The sequence below is a fragment of the Crocuta crocuta genome, unplaced genomic scaffold (genome assembly GCF_008692635.1).
Source record: "Crocuta crocuta isolate KB4526 unplaced genomic scaffold, BGI_CrCroc_1.0 scaffold382, whole genome shotgun sequence".
Lineage (NCBI taxonomy): Eukaryota > Metazoa > Chordata > Mammalia > Carnivora > Hyaenidae > Crocuta > Crocuta crocuta.
The window spans coordinates 389,892-406,050 of NW_027531873.1; the positions used below are offsets into that span (position 1 = coordinate 389,892).

At 38.5% G+C, this 16,159-nt stretch overlaps 1 protein-coding gene across 1 annotated transcript in view; it reads left to right on the plus strand.

Annotated features, from left to right (window-relative positions):
• Positions 1–10,511, plus strand: part of NLRP14 (NLR family pyrin domain containing 14) — a 36,854-nt gene extending 26,343 nt beyond the window's left edge. The window contains exons 10-11 of the mRNA XM_077772851.1: positions 8,661–8,831; positions 10,210–10,511. Coding sequence (XP_077628977.1) covers positions 8,661–8,831; positions 10,210–10,345 — 307 coding nt within the window. The 3' untranslated portion in view covers positions 10,346–10,511. The remainder of the gene's footprint in view (positions 1–8,660; positions 8,832–10,209) is intronic.
• The last annotated feature ends 5,648 nt before the right edge of the window (positions 10,512–16,159 follow it).

Here is a 16,159-nt window from a genome sequence, read left to right on the forward strand (position 1 = left end):
AAGCTTATGAATTTGTACCAGTCACACTGAAACAAGGTTGTACCAGTTGTGTTTGTACACCTGTGACTGGGATCCAAATCTGGGGGCTGCCGCTGATGACATGAGGCACAGCAGAACAGTTAGGACCTGCTGTGTCCACATGGAATTTTCTGTTCCCACGTCATATGGACAAACTGGTCAGTGGGTCAGTTTGTCAGCCGCAGCTGCTACTTCGGCAGACCACATAATTTTGCCAGGCAGCTGTGTTGGGTCTAAGGAAGGAAAAGAAATCATGAATTGTTCTTCCCACTCCCTGCACCTCCCAGGTTCTGAGATGTTCCTTACCCTGGTGTTGGTGTGGCTGCTCTTCCCCACAGTCTTTAAATCAATGAGTCCCATCCTAGTGCCTGTAACTTCGCCTCATCTCCAGTCATCCCCTGCTTGTACCCAGGCTTTCAGTCCAGAGGAATCTGGCAGGAAAAGACTAAAGCATTTTTACGATATTTCTATAAATTCCTTCTATTCAACATCTTGGCTTGTAGTGGGACTTCTCAAGCAGTATACTCAACCAAACGATCATTATCCTCGTGATCCATAGGTGACTCCAGGTGTCTGAAGCCAAATTAAGTTTGAACCCCACAGGTCCTTTTTGGCTGGCCTGACACCTGGAGTGGAGGGTTCACCAATCAGTGTGGCCTGGAGTTGCTGTTAGGGAAAGAAGAGCATAATGCCCAGGAATGATCAAAATGCAGTCCTGAAATTTCAAAGGTATCCTATAACTTTCTTTCCCTTTCAACCTAATCATTACTCAGGAAGTGGTGAGATACAGAATGAACCATTTCAGGGGATAGCTGTATTTAGTGACCAAATGCCCCCTCTATATGTCGACCAAGAGGTGGTGAGGGAGGTAGGATCAGAAATCTTTATAACTTTGAAATATTATTCCAGAGCTCAGGATTACTAAATGCCTGTAGATGGTAGGGACCATGGACTGTTCATTGAAAACCTTGACTATTGGCCCATTGTTTCTTCAAAATGGGAGACATGACTACTATTATCCTTGACTTCTTGCATATCTGGAAATGTCTTAGATTTCTGTGACCTTGAGTGGCAGCTTGGCTGTGTTCATATTTTGGTCATCTTTCTTCTGAGGGTTTTACAGAAAGTCCACTGCCTGCTAGCATTGAATCTAGTTACTGAAAAGTCTGAAGCCAGCTGATTCTTGCCCTTTAGTGTCCTTACTGGTTAAACATTCTTTTTTTTTTTTTTTTTTTTGGCTTCTGTTTCCATAGAATTGCTCTTTAGGAACAATAACTTGTCATGTGTAGAATTTTTCTCATTAATATTTTCCTGGGGAAATGGTGTGCCATTTCAATCTGTAGATTATGTTCTTTTTTTTATATATAGGTTTCCTGCATTTTAATTTCCACTTATCTAATTTGTTATCAGGGTTACAAATTATACTTGTGTTGGATCTCTTGTTGGTCTTTATAATTTTTTTCTAATCTTTTAAAATTCATTTTCTTTTCACTTGTCTTTTCTCTCACCCATAATTTTAAGTTCATTTTCAGCAGTGATGACCCCCTTCTTGCTTCTTCCAATGTCATCTACATTCTGTAATTTTAATTTTTCTCTTCTGATTTTTTTTTTTTTTTAATTTCTAGGAGAGAGAGAGACCGCGTGAGCAGGGGAGGGTCAGAGAGAGAGGGAGATACAGACTCTGAAATAGGCTCCAGGCTCTGAGCTGGCAGTCAGCACAGAGCCCGACGCGGGGCTCGAACTCACGAACCGCGAGATCATGACCTAAGCGAAAGTCAGACGCTTAACCGACTAAGCCTCCCAGGCGCCCCCTCTCTTCTGATATTTTAAAGATCTGCCTGTATTCATCTGTTTTCTTTCTTAAATTTCACATATGAGTGAAAACATATGGTATTTGTCTTTCCCTGACTAACTTATTTTGCTTGGCATACTCTCTGGCTCTATCCATGTTGTTGCAAATGGCAAGATTTCATTCCTTTTAGTGGCTGCGTAATATTCCATTGTATATTTACACCACATCTTCTTTATCCATTCATCAGTCAATGAACATTTGGGCTCTTTCCGTACTTTAGCTATTATAGATAATGCTGCTATAAAATACACTGGGGTGCATATATCCTTTTGAATCTGTATTTTTGTGTCCTTTGGGTAAATACCTAGTATGTAGTGCAATTGCTGGATCATTAAAAAAACAAAACAAAACCATAAAACAGATTCTTAACTATAGAAAACAAACTGGGGGTTGCTGGAGGGGAGGTAGGTGGGGAGATGGGTTAAATGGGTAATGCTATTAAGGAGGACACTTGTGATGAGCCCTGGTTGTTGTAAGTGATGAATCACTGAATTCTACACCTAAAACAAATATTACACTGTATGTTAACTACATGGAATTTAAATAAAAACTTGGGGGAAAAAAGAATGTTTATACACCGAAAAAAACCATCTATCAAGTCATATTTTAAACATTTTCACTATGAAATAGAAAATAGATAGAAATAAGTGAATAAAACTATTTAAAAGTCAGGGATTGCCTGGGTGACTCAGTTGGTTAATTAAGTATCCGACTCAGTTTTGACTTTCATGATTTCATGAAACCCATATCGGGCTCTCTGCTGACAGCACTGAGTATGCTTGAGATTCTCCCTCTCTCTCTCTCTCTCTCTCTGCCCCTCCCCTGTATTTATTTAGTTTTTATTTATCATTTATTTTTGAGAAAATAATAAATGCATAAAAGCATAAAAAATAAATGTCAATCATGTGTAACCTCAGCCAGGTCAATAATTGAATTTTCCCAGGAATTAAATTCCCCTACTCCTCCCTTACAACACTCTTCCATCCTCCCTAAGAAGTAAAACCATTATCCTGAATTTTGTGGTCTTAGTTTATTTGTTTATCTGTAGAGTGGCTGTGAGTGTATACAATCCTATGTAATGTATTGTTAAATTTTGCTAGGTTTTGAACATACACAGGGAATCATACTCTATATATTCTCTTGTGTTACGATTCTTTTTGCTCATTGTTAGGAATTTGTTATCCAGTCATCTTGTGTAGTGGTAGTTACTTCATTTTTACCACAGTAAATTATTTCAATGAATGACCATATCACAAACTATGTAACCATTCTATTATAGGTGGGCATTTTTGTTGTTTTCATTTATTTTATGATGAATGCTGCTGATGAATTTTTAATACATGAATTCAGGCACATATGTATATATTTAGGAAAAATAGTGATTTATTGCATCATTGGGAAAGGGTCTTCAAATTTATCAGGTATTTGTCAAAAAGGTTGTGCTGGGGCACCTGGGTGGGTCAGTTGGTTAAGTGTCCAACTTTGGCTCAGGTCCATGATCTCACTGTTCATGAGTTCAAGACACGCATGGGCTCTGCACTTACAGTGAAGAGCCTGCCTGGGATTCTCTCCCTCTCTTTGCCCTTACCCTGTTCTTTTTTCTTTCTTTTCTTTCTTTTCTTTTTCTTTCTTTTCTTCCTTTCCTTCCCTTTCCCTTTCCCTTTCCCTTTCCTTTCCTTTCTCTCTCTCTCTCTCTCTCTCAATAAATACTGTACTAATTGATTCTACCCCTGGTAGTGTGTGATAGTTCCGTTCTCTATTCCTGCCAATTTTGTCTGACCTAATTTTTGAAGTTTTAGTGAATCAGATGTGTGCTTTGGCATCTCATTGTGGTTTTAATTTAGAATTGTGTGGTTAAAGAGAGGTTCAACACCTTTTCAGATGCTTAATAGCCATTTGGATTTCCTCTTTTGTAAAGTTCCTTTTTCACTTATTTTGTTTATTTTTCACATTATTTTCAAAATGGCTCAATTGGGTGAGCCATTTTGTGCTTTTTGGTTTGTAGGGTTTTTTTTGTTTTCCTCCAATATATTCTGGTTATGAGCCCTTGTCACTTAGATATGTGACAATAACTCGGGCTTTCTTTTCACTCTAATAACATCAGATTATTCCTTTATTAGTCCTTTTTGTAACTGTTTAGGAAATTTTTCCCAATTCTGGAATTAAGACATGCCGTTATTATTTTCTAAATGTAAAAGGTGGCTTTTGAAGCATTTGAGACTTTAATTTTAAAATATGGTTGGCAGAGTGCCTGGGTAGCTCAGTTAGTTGAGCTTCTGACTCTTGATTTCGGCTCAGGTCATGATCTCACGATGGTGAGATTGTGCTCTGTGCTGGGAGATTTATTCATTCTATCTCTCTTTCTCTTTCTCTCTCTCCACCCCTCCCTGCTCTCACCTCTCTTGGGCCCTCCCCCAAATGTGTGCATACACATTCTCTCCACCCCTCCACCTCCAAAAACATATGATTTGAACTCAGTCCAATTTAATATTTTTTCTATGTGGATACTCCTCTATTCCAGCAAAATTTATTGACTGTTTTTCTTTCCCCACTATGTGGCCGTGCCACCTTTGTTATAAATCAAATCTTCATTGGTACATGGGTCTGTTACTGTGTTCTCCTTTTGCATTTCCAAACAAAATTCTAAATATCAGCTTATCACACACATGCATGTGCATCTGCCCATATATCCATGCCTACCCATATATTGGGATTTTGATTGAATTTGCATTGAATCTATTAATTATGATAAATCTCCTTATTTACTTAGCTCTATCAATAAAGCTTAGTAATTTTTCCTATAGTAGCCCTTTATTTTACTGTTTAACTTTATTTCTAAGTACTTGCTATATTGCAGTACTATTGTATATGGGTATTTTTCTTATTTTTTCATTTTGAGTATTCCTTATACAGAGAAACACAGTTGGGGATTGCATGTTAATTTCATACCCAGCGCATCCTCTGGTTGATTAGAATTGCTTAATCACTTAGATTTAGATTTTCTAGGTACACAGTCATCTCTTTAGGGAATAAGTTTGTCTTTTCCTTTTCTATTTTTTTCTTTTTTTCTTTTTATTGCCTTAGTAACTTGTAAGACCTGTGATAGAATATCTCGAGATAGTGGGCTTCCCTGTGTTATTCTCATTGTCAGCAGCAAAATTTCAGTGTTTCATTTATTAATTTAAAAAGGTTCCTATCTTTAGTTTGCTAAGAATTTGTTTTCATTTTAAGTTATGAATATATGTTGAACTTTCTGAAATGTGCCAAATGTCAGTAACATGGATTTTATTATATATATTATATCTGTTCCTATATCAACCTTTTTTGGTCTCAAAACCATCTTGGTCATGCTATGTCTTATATACAATGTGCACTTTATTTTGTTGATAAATGAATATTTTAATATTTGTTTATAATGGAGACTATGTTACAATTTTCTTGTGTAGTTCCTATCATGTTTTGGCATCCAAATTATAGTATTTAAAAAAAGTGAGTTCAGGAGTGATCCTTTGTTTCCTGGGGAGATTTGTGTTAAGACTGGAATTATTTCTTCCTTAAACTTTGTAGAAATTTCTGGTGAAGCTATATGATCTGAAATTTCCATTGTGTGGAGATTTGACTTCTGATTCATTTTTAAAATAATTATACATTTATGTATGTTTTCTCTTATTGAGTAATTTTTGGTAAGATTATTCCTATGATTTTATCTATTTCATCTAAATTTTAAAATTTATTGGCAAGGGTCTAATTTATTATCTGCTCAGCTTCTAATCATCTCCAGTGATTTAGACATCTGGTGATGTCTCCTTGCTTTTCCTGATATTGGCAATTTGAGCTTTTTCTCTTTTTTAAAAAATTTGTTAATAGTTTATTTATTTTTGAGACAGAGACAGAGCATGAGCAGGGGAGGGGCAGAGAGAGAGGGAGACACGGAATCCGAAACAGGCTCCAGGCTCTGAGCTGCCAGCACAGAACCCGACGCAGGGCTGGAACCCACGAACCCGTGAGATCATGACCTGAGCCTAAATTGGATGCTTAATCAACTGAGCCACCCAGGTGCCCCTCATTTTACTTTTTAAAGAACACAACATTGAGCTTCTCTATTGTATTTCCTATTTAACTAATTGTTTTATCTTCTACTTTTGTTGAGTTTATTTTACCATTCTTAAATTCTTTTTCTTTTTTTAAGTTTATTCATTTATTTTTGTGAGAGACAGCGTGCAAGCAGGGGAGGCGCAGAGAGAGAGAGAAAATCCCAGACAGGCTCTGTGTTATGGGCAAAGCCAACGCCAGGCTCAAACTCATGAAACCCTGAGATCCTGACCTGAGCTGAAACCAAGAGTCAGACACTTAACCAGCTGAGCCACCCAAGTGCCCCCTTTTCTTCTTTTTATAATACCGTTCTTAAATACTTGAGTTTAATGTGTAGCTCATAAATATTTCCTCCTTTTCCAACACTTAATTTTCCTTGAAATCATTGCATTAACTTCATTCTATAATATTACATGCAGCATTTGTTATTTTTGAGTCTAAAATAAATTTAAGTTCCTTATGCTTTTTTCTTCATGAATTAAAGTATATTCCTTAATTTTATTTTTTTTTAAGTTTATTTATTTATTTTTAGAGAGAGAGCATGAGTGGGGAAGGGACAGAGAGAGAGGGAGAGAGAAAATCCCAAGCAGGTTCTGTGCTGCCAGCACAAAGCTCAACATAGGGCTAGAACTCATGAAAACTATCCTCAACTGAAACCAAGAGTTGGATATTAACCAACTAAGCCACCCAGACCACTAGTATTCCTTAATTTTCAAACATATAAGAGAGTCTTATCTTTTTATATTTAATCTTTAGCATTGTGGTCTGAGAACAGACTGTGTGTGATTGTAGTTCTTTGAAATTTGTTAACATTTGCTCCAGTTGACATTCAGTTCTTATATGTCTGCCATGGTGTATTTAAAAAGATGAAGAACTGTTGGTTGCAGTATTGTATATGACTTAATTTAAGATTAATTCTGTTATTCAAATCATCTGTATTTTTAGTAATTTTTTCTAGATACGTCAGTTGCCTGCTGTGAAAAGCATGTTAAAATCTCCATTATAATTGAAAATTTGTGTCTTTCACTTTGAGTTCTTTTAGTTTTAGTTTTCTATATATATATAATTTTTAAGATTTAAAAAAATTTTCTTTAGAGAGAGTGTGAGCCTGAGGAGAGAGGCAGAGGAGGAGGAGAGAGAGAGAGGGAGAGAGAGAGAGAGAGAAAGAATATCTTAAGAGGCTCCATGCTGATGCTGGACTGGATCCCACAACCCTGAGATCATGACCTAAGCAGAAATCAAGAGTCAGATGCTCAACAGCTGAGCGACCCAGGCACCCCTCTGGATTTTGAGACTGTTATTATTGACTGAAAACTTAGAGATTGTTTCCTGAAAAATTGTTTTAACCTTTTATGTCTCCTAGTACTTTTTACCCTACAGTTTCTTATTTTTTTAAAATATAATTTATTGTCAAATTGGTTTCCATACAATACCCAGTGTTCATCCCAACAAGTGCCTTCCTCCTATAGTTTATTTTGTATTACATTTCTTTACCTGTGTCTTAAATAGTGGGACTATTGCTTCACCACATTAATGCCAGTTTTATGTGGGCAGAAACTTAAAATTTTTTTAAAATTTATTTATTTTGAGAGATAGAGTACAAGTGGGGGAGGTATCAAGGGAGGGAGAGAGAGAGAATCCCAAGCAGGCTCTGCACAGTGCTGAATGTGACCTAAGGGTCAGTTTCCTGACCATGAGATAGTGACCTGAACTGAAATCAAGGGTTGGACACTTAACGAACTGAGCCAACCAGGCGCCCCTAATGTTTTTTATATACTCAGCACCTACTTAGGCATTAAATTGAGGAATGGCTAGGTAAACATAAGGTGAAAATTAAAATTGGTTGGGGGCCTCATCAGGTGTAGAAAGTTGAGTTTAACATATTTCTTTAGTTCATAGTATTACATTATCATTGGTTTATACAAGAGCCCTCTATTGAATATTGGTTGGTTAGTTGGTTAATTTATCTCTTTTAATTTATCTCTTGTATAGGCAGCTGGCCTAGTGTGTTTGAAATCTGCCATAGAGTTGTGAGTATTCTTATAAAAGATGTAATGTTGACTTTTGGTGTATGCATTTTTATTTGCATAAATGGCATGGTGCTAGAGACCTCATTATATGTCTTGCTTTTAAAATAGTACCAGGGGTGCCTGGGTGCCTCAGTCAGTTAAGTGTCCAACTTTGGCCCAGGTCATGGTCTCATGATTTGTGAGTTGGAGCCCCAAGTCAGGCTCTGTGCTGACAGGTCAGAGCCTGGAGCCTGCTACATATTCTTTGTGTCCCTCTCTCTCTCTGCCCCTCCCCAGCTCATGCTCTCTCTCTTGGTCAAAAATAAATAAACTTTAAAAAATTTTTACAAAGTAGTCAATACCATATTTCAAAAGTTTAATTATTAGTCTATATTTTTAATGATGATCAAAGATTCAACTGCTTTAGCTTTCCTTGGTGTGCTTCCCTGTTTTATTTATTCCCTGGACTATAAGAACTTGTAATTTATGATTTAGGAAGGGATAAATTCAATCTATAATGAATATTATAAGTACTTACATTCTTTGAATCCTCCATAATTGTGCTTGCCTTTTTTTTTTTTTTTTTAGCTTCTGGAGCCCTCCGGCATTTCCAGGTCACAGATCTCTCACATTCTTGCTCTCTGTCCTGGGGTTAAATTAATTTTATCATTAGTCTCTCTTCCCTGCAGGTTGGAATATTGTGGCTTGACCTCTCTGTGTTGTCAGGATCTCTCCTCTACTCTTAGAAGCAACCAAAACCTGATAAAAATAAACCTGACACAGAACTCTTTAGGGTGTGAAGGAATTATGAAGTTATGTGAAGTCCTGAGATCTCCTGAATGTAAACTGAAAGTTCTGGGGTAAGTCTTGGTTGGCTTCTCAGGGCAGAAGTTTACTAGAACAAGGGATTTGGGGAGCCACTCATTCACTGCAGGCCTAAGAATCAACCTGATTGTGGATCTTTGCATACTCTTGAGGCCCTTCTTTTTCTCCCAAGGACATTGAATTTTGAGAGACCTACTGTAGCATACTGGTTAACAGCTGAGAACTGTAAAGCCACACTACCTGCATTTGAAATGTAGCCCTGGAACTTATATTTGAACTTGTGCTGGTCTCCAATCTCTGTGTTTTGGTTTCCTTGTCTATAAATGGGTGAAATGAGATCTACCCATGGCTTATTGTGAGGACTGATCAGCTGAGTCTGTATAGGTGTACAGGTGTCTCCCTGCTATCAGAAGGTAGAGTGTTTCTGTAAAAGCTTTCATAAGCCAAAGTGGTGTAAAGCAAAGAAGCAATTACCATTAATTTATATAGAAACAACTTTGAGCATTCCTGGACCCCTCAAAATAACCTCTTTTAGACCTTTCTGATACCTTAGGATACATCTTGCTAACAGATACACAAAATAAAAATTTTTTTTTAATGTTTTATTTCTGAGAGAGAGAGAGAGGCAGCATGAGGAGGGGAGAGTCAGAGAGGGAGACACAGAATCCGAAGCAGGCTCCGGGCTCTGAGCTAGCTGTCAGCACAGAGCCTGTTGTGGGGCTCAAACCCATGAACCGTGAGATCATGACCTGAGCTGAAGTTGGACGCTTAACTGACTGAGCCACCCAGCCGCCCCCAGATGCACAAAATAAATGGGTCCAGTTTCTCATAGACGCAGTTCAGAGCTATGGTGGCCAGGACCTTGGAGCAGTGCAGGCCCTGGGGAAGGAGCTGGGCAGGGCTGCTCTCACTGCTTGGGTTCCTGCTGCTTCTGTAAAAGTTCAAGGCAACCCAAATGCTGAACACTATTTCCGCTTTTTAACTTTTTTGTGGTAAAACCAAAATCTTTGGACTTATTTCAGTTATCAAAAACACATACTAATATCAGTCTCTCATAAAGGTGAATTGGTACAGCCACAACCTTTGGAAAAGCAAAGGATACCTGTATTTAGAACCATGCCTAGCAGATAACATCGAACCATGTTCTGTGTTACTGGTTGTTAGTGTTAGAAGTAGTATTTTGCTTGAGTAGAAAAAGGCTATCAGAGGATCCTCTTCAATTTTAATCTATTTTTCTTTCTACTCTGTGTTCCGTTGTCTTTCCTCTGCTGCACTCCCTCAGTGTACCCCTCACACTCCCCTTGCCCCACTTCCCAGTCATGTTCCTTTCTGTCTCTAACAGTCTTTCTCTGAGAAATGAATTCTTCAGTGGGAAAACAGAGTGTGAGAAGAGGTGTTCCCTTGTTTTCTCAGGGTGTGCAAAGAGGCATTTGATGAGGAAGCCCAGAAACTGCTGGAAGCTGTGCGAGTTAGCAATCCACAGCTCATCATTGTGCGCGACTATAATGATCACAGTGACGAAGATGGTTCCTGGTGGCGGTGTCCCTGATTTGAAGAACCTGATGTTCTTTTAAATAGTAAAATGCCTCAGAGTGACAAGGCCTGGGACTCTTAGCTTTAGATGCTTTATGCCCAGACATACTGTGTTTGATGTCTGTTAGATGTAGGTGAGTCACTTCTCTGGAAAAGATCTGTTCTACTTCACATGGGGGTTGAGAGGCTAAAATAAAATGAGAAACCTAAAGCTCAGTGAAAGGTGTAACATGTTTTTAATTGAATGCAGAGTTTAAGAATTCCGATGTGAGAAGCCTAGAAATGAGACTGGAGGATGAGCCGAGGGAAGATTATGTTAGAGCACCCATTTCTCTTTCTCTCTCTCCCACCGATGGCTTCCTTCACAGCCTTGCCATCTATGGCTTGCTTTACCGAATGCTTCTCCGTGAGTGTTCCTGGGACAACTGTGTATAAATTACTTGGGTGTTTCTTAAAATGCAGTTTCCTAGAGCCCATGTTGGACTTACTGAATCAGATTATCTCAAGGTCCTAGGAACTTGTATTTTACATAATTTCCCAGGCAACCTTTAGGTACCTTAGTATGTGAGAATTGCTGATCTCAATTAGAATGGGAGTCTACTTCCTCAGTGAATGTTTTCTGCAGCCTGTTGCGAAGATGTAAATAGATATAAGATTGTTGGTCTTAGAGCTAAAAACCTGTTCCTTCATTTGGCTGAAACCCGACACAGTAACATTTTCTGTGAAAGACTTTTAATGATCTCTTGCTATGTGAAAAATCATCCCAAAATGTAGTGGCTTAAAGCAGTAACTACTATGTTCTGTCTCATGACTTGGTAGCTTAGAATTCAGAAAGGGCTCAGCTAAGCATTTCTTATGCTCCACACATCAACATCACTTGGAGTCCCTTTGTGGTATTCAGCTAGTAGCCATGTAGCTCTGGGGGATCTAGGGTGACTTCACTCACATGCCTGGTACCTAGGCAGGGGTGGCTGGAATGCTAGGGTTGACTGGGCACCTCTTCTCTCTAGTCTCAGGCACTCTCCATATGATCTCTCCAGCAGGGAAGATGGAGTTCTCTGATGGGGCTTTAGGGCTTAAAGAGGCCAAGTGGAAGCTGCCCGTTCACTTGAAAGTTAGGCCCAGCACTGGCATGAAGTCACTTCTGTCTTACTCTATTGGTCAGAACAGTGAGGCCAGCCCAAGTGCAAGGGGAGTCATTTCTTCTTGATGGGCCTAGTGTCAAAGAATTTGTGGCCTTCCTTAGGGAGAAAAAATTGATAGTCTGTGGTAGACTGTCTATAGGAGATAAGAAAGCCTCGTAGGTGGTATAATAGCCCCTGAGTCAATGTGCAGAGCTGGAGGTAAGAGTGGACCATGGCAATTAGAAGGGGGCAAGTGGCAGTCATGGGAAAATTCTCAGGTCATGTTACTGGAGCTGATATCTACACCCATGATGCCTAGGGGAGGTCACTGTCAAGGTTGATTCTCGGTATTGACAGTCATACTGGCTAGAGACAGCTCGTCTGGGGCCATCATAACAAACAAAAGAAAGTCTGCAGCCAGGAAGTGGCATTCCCATCACAGTGCAGTCTTGGGCTGCAGTGAGCATCTTCTCCTTCATAGAAAGTAAGATTTTCAAGCTTCCCAAGTACAACTCCAACAAAGGAGTTAATAAATGCTTCTTATCAAGGTGATTTCTATCAAACTTTCAGGGAAAGGAAAGTTCCTGTTTTTTTTAAACCATTTCAGAGTATCATTGAGGAAGGTAACTTCACCATTTTTTTAAAATAAAGCTACAAAACTTTGATAGTAGAACCTCAAAAAGCACCAGAAGGAAATTCACAATTGGATGTTACTTATGAATACATATGCATAGACTAAATATAAGTATTTGAAAATTCCAATATTCATTTTAAGATACCATGAATGGGGCACCTGGCTGGCTCAGTTGATAGAGCATGTGACTCTTGATCTACAGATCATGAGTTTGAGCCCCATGTTGAGTGCAGAGCTTACTTAAAAAATAAGAGCTTTAAAAGTATATATACCACAAATATTATGATTTACAACAGAAGTGCAAGAGAGGACAAATATTAGGAGGAATGTTATGATATACTATATCGGTTGATGGAGAAAAACCAAATAAATCACTTCAGTAAAAGTTAATAAGGCACTTAATAAAATTCAGTCTTGTGTTTTGGTTGGGTACTTTAATAACATGATAAGGAATTTTTACCCTGAACTATAACCATATACTAGAAGCACTGTCATTTAAATTTTGGAAACATGGCTGGTGTCACTGCTATCAGATAACCCATTGGTCAGGATTAGGGTGATGGGAGTGAGGCACTTACTGGAGGCAGGTGGGGGCTAGGATGGATGCAGTACAAGTGCAGGGTCAGATGCAGTCTTTAAATTTGTGGTATTTGGTTATCGTGGATATTTGTTACTTTTGATTTACAGAATATTCCACTAAAAGATTTTTTTTTTTTTGAGCAAGAGAGGGCTCAAGTGAGCAAGGAGCAGAGACAGAGAGAGAGAGAGACAGAGAGAGAGAAATGGGGCTCACCTGAGGCTTGTGTTTTTACCTGAAGTGGGGCTTGAGCTGACCGAAAACAGGCATGTGGGATTCGAACTCACAAACTGTGAGATTATGACCTGAGTGAAAGTCAGATGCTTAACTACTGAGTCACCCAGGCACCCTTCCACTAAAATGTTTATCTTGATTGAATTTTTCCATATCTCCTTAAATTCTGTATATCACCCAAGTCACTCCCCTCATTCTAAGTCCAGCCCTGGAGAAGGAAGGGTTTGAAATTTCAAATAGTCTAGTTAAGGAGTCAAAAAGGATAGTCAAAGAATCAAATAGGATGATCAAAACAAACTTCAGCTTTGTTGGTTCCTTATTTTTCATTCTTAAAATTTTTGTATTTTTATTTTTTTAAGTTTATAGATTTTGAGAGCACATGCACATAAGCAGGGGAGAGGCACAGAGGAGGGGGAATCTCGACCAGGCTCCAAGCTGTCAGCACAGAGCCTGACACATGGCTCGATTTCATGAACTGTGAGACCATGACTTGAGCCCAAATCAAGAGTCAGATGCTTAACCCACTGAGCCACCCAGGCACCCCATTTTGTTTTTTAAATAAATTTATTTAGTAAATTTTTCTGTTACATTTTAAATTGCTGTCAGAATGCTAACTTCTTAACTTAGATTCTTACTGATTTCTAGCCTTTTTATTACAAGTATTAAGGCTGTAAATTTCCCTCAATTTATATTTTAGCCGAATTCCCATGTTTGAATATGGAATATTTTCATTAGCGTTCATGTCCGAATATTTTCTGTGACCCATATATCACATAGTGTTACAGCAAATACTCAGCGCCCAGGAAGAAACAAGCGACATACATCCAGGAATCAGAAAAGACTGTTTATTTTGGATGGGTGCCAGCCCAACAGAGTTCCCTCCAGGCTGAGCATCCGGCTCTTGTTTTACTGATATTTTACACATATGTGCTTCCACGTTGGGCGGGACTAGTATAGTCAAGCTTCTGGTTCCTGGCTGTGAGCTGATACAAGAGGCAAACAAGACTGCAGAAGCTAAAGGCATACAAGGGGAATATCTGGCTGGCCCTTTTAATCTGCATTTACCAGCTTTCCTTCTCAATAGAAGTGTGTTTATAATTTCCAGACTTAAGAGTTTTTAAAGTTCTCTTTTTGTTATTTTTAGCCTAATTGAGTTATGAACAGATAGTGTGTTCTGTTTGAAAATATTTTTTGAAATTAGTTAAAATAGACTTTATAGCCTATTAAATAAACCAGTTTTCTATGTGTGCTTGAAAAGAATGTACACTTCCCCATAACTGAGTGCCTGTACAGATATATACACATACACACCCATTAATCCTTGTATTTCAAATCATCCTCTACTAATCTTTGCTGTTTAATCTATCAATTATTAAGAATATTTTCTTCTAGCGGCCCCTGGGTGGTTCCATCAGTTGAGCCTCTGACTCTTGATTTCAGCTTGGGTCATGATCCCAGGGTCATGGGGTCAAGCCCCATGTTGAGCTCTATGCTAAGGATGGGGCCTACTTAAGATGCTCTCTCCCTCTCCCCCTCTCCCCTGCTGGTGTGCTCACTTGTTTCCTCAAATTAAAAAAGAAAAAAAAAAATTTTTCTCCCAGTGTTAGAATAAGTCTTCTAATATGATGGAATTCCACCCCCCCGATACTTTAAATTTTTGCTTTAGATATTTTGCAGCCATGGTTATGGGGTGAATGTGATAGAACTATGTCACAGGCAGATTTGAACTCCCCTATTGCCAGCTTAGCAACCAATGAAAAAAGAGTTCTTGTATTCCACTACTTTGGTTTAAAATGTCTTCCAAAGACTCTAACTGGTCCAGCATGTATGTATCCAGTGATGCAGTAAAATACAATTTTCAAGGAGTTAAAATCATGGCTCTTACTTCAATGCAGAATGAGCGCTTGTCCCAAGACTCCTCAATGCAGTAGTAAGAGAATCAGTGAGGTGTTGCTTTAAAAAGCATTGAAGTCTCTCAAAAATAAATAAATGTAAAAAAAAATTTTAAAGCATTTGAGGAACAAAGGTTTATATATCCATCAGAAATGGCATTTTTAAAAAAAAGTTAAAATAACATTTCAAGGGAAGTATAAAACTGGTTAATGTCCAACAAGGTAATAAATAACCTTTGGGGTTATCTTTTCAAGTTTACAGCAATCATTTGCACTGCTAGCTGACAAGAATCATTTGCATTGCTATCAGGTTTCTACATGATCATCCCCCTCAAATTCTTAAATTTAAATCCAAGTTAGTTAACATAGTGTAATACTTATTTCAGGGATAATTTAGTGATTCATCATTTACATAGAACACCCAGTGCTTATCCCAGCAAGTGCCCTTCTTAATACCCATCACCCATTTAGCCCATCCCCCCACCCAACACCCTGCTAGCAACCCTCAGTTTGTTCTCTGTATTTAAGAGTTTCTTATGGGGGCACCTGAGTGGCTCAGTCGGTTAAGCGTCCGACTTCGGCTCCAGTCACGATCTCACTGTTTGTGGGTTCGAGCCCCGCGTCGGGCTCTGTGCTAACAGCTAGCTCAGAGCCTGGAGCCTGCTTCAGATTCTGTGTCTCCCTCTCTCTCTGACCCTCCCCTGATCACGCTGTCTCTCCCCCTCAAAAATAAATAAAAACACTTAAAAAATTCAAAAAATCTCTTATGTTTTGTCTCCCTCTTTGTGTTTATCTTATTTTTGCTGCTTTTCCCCTATGTTAATCTGTTTTGTTTCTTAAGTTCCACGTATGAGTGAAAACATATGTCTTTCTCTGACTTATTTCACTTAGCCTAATACCCTATAGTTCAATTCACATATTTGCAAATGGCAAGATTTCATTCTTTCTGATCACAGAGTAACATTCCATTGTGTGTGTGTGTGTATATATACATATTTTATCCATTCTTCAGTCCATGGACATGTGGACTTTTTCCATACTTTGGTTATTGTTGATAGTGCTGCTATAAATATTGGATTTCATGGGCCTCTTCGAATCAGCCTTTTTGTATCCTTTGGATAAGGACCTAGTAGTGAAATTGCTGGGTTGTAGGGTAGTTCTTTTTTTATTTTTTTGAAGAAACTCCATACTGTTTTCCAGAGTTACACTGCAGTTTAAATATCACTTGTCAGAAAGGTTGAGCGCTATAGTCTGAAGTACCACTGCCTGCCCCCCTTTTGTAACAAAGCATTGGTGTTTCTTTATTTCCTAAAACTTCGAGAAGATTTCCTTATCGTCTGTTTTCATCAACACTGTAATTTCAGTGTGG